This window comes from Charadrius vociferus, unplaced genomic scaffold, assembly GCF_000708025.1.
Source record: "Charadrius vociferus isolate BGI_N301 unplaced genomic scaffold, ASM70802v2 scaffold147, whole genome shotgun sequence".
NCBI classification, from domain to species: domain Eukaryota; kingdom Metazoa; phylum Chordata; class Aves; order Charadriiformes; family Charadriidae; genus Charadrius; species Charadrius vociferus.
In genome coordinates this window covers 2,137,364-2,141,841 of record NW_009649570.1, presented here as the reverse complement: position 1 = coordinate 2,141,841, position 4,478 = coordinate 2,137,364, and the positions used below count along the sequence as shown (strand labels likewise).

Genomic DNA, 4,478 nt, shown 5'->3' with positions numbered 1-4,478 from the left:
AGAGCATCTTTGCTTTTCCCCCCTCATGTCTCTTCCAATACGAAAAACTCCCATTAACCCTAATGGAAGTCAACGTATGCACGCACAGGACATAACAGACCTTTTAAGGCTATATGGCTGACCAAAAGAAACAGAAAAATACATACATGTAACTGAAATTTTCTTCCATTTAGCAAAGGGTACTGAGTTTTGAGACTCTTCAACCCATTCCTCTTACTTTCTTATATGCACCTTCTCCCCTTAATTTATGGGGAAGACTTACTGTGCTTCCCTAAGCAAAACAAGAAATAGATCACATCAAGTTTGCTCTATAGACCAAAAGGTAAAAAACCAACGGTAAAGGACGAACTGGTTCACAGTTAACTATAAATAAAAGTGCAATAAGTGTTCAAGTAGAGTGTAGAGTTTAAGCAAGCTGTACAACCACATTTGGCATAGTCATCTTTTAAAGGCTCTGCGTGGGTCCCTCCCATTACTGACGGCAGGAAGAGGCTGAATGCTATTAGCTGGTGCTGGATTTACAGGTCCTCGTCCATTGCCTCTCCCACTACCTGCATAAGTGTGGCCGTGATTATATGTAAATGGGAATCCACTTGATTCAGGTCCAGTTTGTAAGCCATTTCCTAAAAAGACAGAAAAAAAGGTTATCACAAGTTCCATGGACTGAAGTCGCTGCTCCATTACAGAAGTTTAGCAACAGGGAATGCATGGAGTTTGCAGCAACCAGCAAACCCCAGGCACCAGAAGGTAAAGCCCCTCTCATGCTGTAAGACCTCAAACCACAGCGTACCTTTTTCCTCCCTCCCAAACTACCTTCCCTCCATCTGTACCCCCACCTCTCAACTAAAGCAAGAAGGGTCACAGAGTTGCATGCTGATTCTTTGCCCAGGAGAGACTGGAGTCTCATGAAACTAGACTGGTGCTTTCAGAAACATGCACTGGCTTGTAGGTCACACACCAAGATGTTCCAGAGAGACAGCAGGGCAACAGAAGTCAAGGAGAAACCAGCAAAAGAAAAGCAGGCTACACAAAGCTCCTTGCACCATTCCCCACTACCAGACACAGAAATAAAAAGCTGCCTTGAAGTCCAGCCACGGAAGCAACTCAGCTAGCACCAAGTTCTCATGAACTTGAGCCTCATAAGTATCACTGCTTATGTTTTGCTGGTAGGAAGAGGAACAGCGCTGAAAAGGCAGAATGATGACAGGAATCATGGAGAGAGAAGGAAGAGACAAAAGGAAATCACTACATTTAAAGACCACACAAGAAGCAGGAAGAGATAAAAAGTTTCAGAACATATTTACAAGCTCAGTGAAAACAGCTGTCTACTGCCCAAAAGCAGGAACACCAAGGAAATACCTACACACTAATTGGGCTGAAAGCCTACTCGCCTCACCCTAGCACTGAGGAAAGACTGGCCTGAAAGCACTGCCCTTCTTTCCTCAGAATCATTTATGTTTACAGGAACACAAAGGACTTATGAGAGAAGTAAAGTAAAAGAAATTAAAATCATGTCGCTAAAAAGGAAGCAGACAGTCACTGAATTGAAGTGACACAGAGGTTTTTAACAGCAAGTCATGGATCAGTTTGCCATCACCCACCAGCAGAGCTTAGCTCTGTAACACCAAGTGCCAACTCTGGGCATCATGTAGGCAGGCCATAACTAAGGTTCCCTCTAAGCTTACACCCACTAAAGTCTTTGGAGCATTTTCTAATTTAAGATTCAACATTTTAATACATCACAAATTGATCCAGCAAGGTCAAATATTGGAATTCAGATTACTACCACTTCTGTTTTGGGGAGCTAACCTGGCAGGAAAGCCAAGGTGACTGACAAGATTAAAGTCATTCATTTTTAAAGCTAACATCTCAGGTAGTTTAAAAAACAGAATTTCAAGTGCTGCAAAAACTCTTTGAAAGCATCAAAACAATTTAGGATTAGTCATATTTTTACATGGTACAGGCACCGTGAATATACTGATCTCTTCCTCTTCTAGGGAAGAAATCCTGAAACCATTATTCAGGAAATGTTCATGCTTGTGCGCTTGCAGGTTCAGGCCTCAGTCTAAAAGACTTTTTAGAGCGCAGTACACTTGTGCCCCAGAGTGGAGAACCCTTAGCAAGATAAATTACTTTTTATTCCCATTAAATGTTTCTTTCTTTCACTTTCACAAAATGAAAAAACTTACCCAGTGGCCCGAAAGTACAAGAACCCATATTACTTGATGCAGAACTATTATTCTGTTCACCCTGTGCCTTCAGAGAAATGTAAAAAAAAAAAAAGAGACAAGACATGGATCAGAGAGAGAAATTTCACATTTTTACCGAAAAGGGCTGTTTTTTTTCCTGTGTTCTTACAGTGGCTCCATGTGGAATTTATTTGCTACTCTTAATTATTGGCTCATTTTTGTCTATACATCACTTCAAGTCCATTTTTCCAGAAGAATCACATCTGATCACAACCTAGTGTGAAGTTTTCAGAACAAAGAGCACTTTATGCCAGAAGCCTCAGACAAGTTTAACATACCAGTTTGTTCTGCCCGACGTGTTCAGAGTTGGGCTCACTGAAGTTTGGCACTTCTGAGTATACCATGCAGAACCTGGGGAGAAATTAGGATGATGAGGAAGTTCTAAAGCCATTTTTTTTAAACAGAGTTCTCAACTCTGCAAGTTAAATAGCATATGTTCTTGACATATCCCATCACCTAGAAGTAACTAATCTAGACACCACTGTTCAGAGAGTATCCATAGCTATTAAAAGGCTCTTTGATTCCTTTATAGGCTTGTGGCAAAGCTGTCACATCTCCCTGGTGAGGGTGTTTCAGTCAAGCAGAGGCAAGTACACATTTACTCTAGGAGGTAAATTGGCCTGAAGAAAACAAAAGGTGATGAAAGGGCTCCCTTCACCTCTCTTCCAGCTGCACAATCTTGTCCAGCACCCACTCACAAGGTCACCCGAGGCACAAAGTCACCCAGCCTGCTCCCAGACTGTGACTGCATTAGATCTCTAAGGGAACATTAAACATTCCCACACGCTCCCATGCTATGGAGTGCCTCATTAATATAATAGCACAGAGCAGCCCAGAACAGGGAGAGAAATTCAAAGCATCATTTTCCACTCAAGGGGACCATGGTGGAATAGGCCCACCAACTCACATGGGTATTATGGCAGAGTGGAAGAAAGATTTGGATCACTACGCAGCTTGGACTGGTTAAGCAGAAGTGGAGCTCCCACCTCCTGCAGGGAGGCACAACCCAGATGAGGACTCACCTCACTGCAGCCTGCTGGTGAGTAAGCCCACTGGATCATACTTTGGAGGCGATGGCTTTGCACCAAAGAAAATCTGCTATCATCCCTCCCAAAATCCAGCTAAACACTGGGCATTTTTGAAGCACCCAAGAAAAGAGGTGGCCACCCCACAAGCCCCGCTTCCCAGATGGCTACAAGTCCTACCGCAACCCTTTGTGCCACAATAGAAGTGCTCTTCTCAGAAAATGTTGCTATTTTTTCCCTGTTGCTTGTCAAGTATGTTACTCATGTTTGTTCTTAGTCAGGAGGAGTCGCCACCTCAGTTTGTGGGCAGTTTAAAGAAGGTTTAATGAGGTTTGCTTCTGTTTAGGTATGATTCACTGGAGTTACCTTTGTCTTCCTTGTCTCTAAAGCATGATACACACATAGAAGGCTTCCACCCAAATAAAGTGGTTATTCAAGCTCAGGCCTAGGTAAGCAATGCAGATTAAGTCCCTTGTCATTTATACAGTTCCCCCCCTCTAGGTAAAACCGAGATCTGTGCCATGATGGAAGACAATTTTCCTCAACATACCTAGAATCCAGAGAGGGCCAGAGCTCATTACCACAACAGCATGTAAAAACTTACACCACAGACACCTGTACTGTACCTATCCATGAGCAATCAACAGGCTTTTGCTGTCCTAGCTTCCATTTACTAAGAGACACCACATCTTATACTTACCATGATGCTCTGCTGAGTACAGTACATAACACCGCAAGTATAAATGCGCAATACTTACTCCCCAATTTTATGCAGCTCGCCCCCTCGTCCTGTATAAAGTGTCAGGCATCCTTTCCACAGAGATGCGTACCTGGCCAAAGAAAGGAGAAGCAAAGCAATGTCTCTTAGTAAATGAGAAATACCACTGTTGAAAAAGAAAGTAGAAACATGCTATGTTAGTAACTATTACATATCAACATGAATGAACAAAAAAAAATTCCCAGGGACCCCAACTTCACCACATTAAAACTTCATAAATCCCCATGTTTTACTTCCAGCAAAAGGTACTGGAAGCTCAGCTGACTCCTTTGGCAATTCCAGGAAAACAGCCAATTATTTTGAGACTGGATGCTCTCTCCTTGGCTGGAGCAGCCCTTATGACTGTTCCTGCAGAGGAATGGCATCTTGCCCAAAAGCAGTATCTGTGTTACCATTCACTGACAACTCTCAGTTCTGCTTTCAGCA

The 4,478-nt window shown here is 42.8% G+C and overlaps 1 protein-coding gene across 1 annotated transcript in view; it reads right to left on the bottom strand.

Moving 5' to 3' along the window:
* Window positions 1-302: 302 nt before the first annotated feature.
* Window positions 303-4,478, bottom strand: part of NABP1 (nucleic acid binding protein 1) — a 10,441-nt gene continuing 6,265 nt past the window's right edge. Inside the window, exons 3-6 of the mRNA XM_009890222.1 lie at window positions 4,033-4,104; window positions 2,528-2,600; window positions 2,190-2,256; window positions 303-623 (exon numbers count right to left, since the gene is read on the bottom strand). Of these exons, the coding sequence (XP_009888524.1) occupies window positions 439-623; window positions 2,190-2,256; window positions 2,528-2,600; window positions 4,033-4,104 (397 nt within the window). The 3' untranslated portion in view covers window positions 303-438. The remainder of the gene's footprint in view (window positions 624-2,189; window positions 2,257-2,527; window positions 2,601-4,032; window positions 4,105-4,478) is intronic.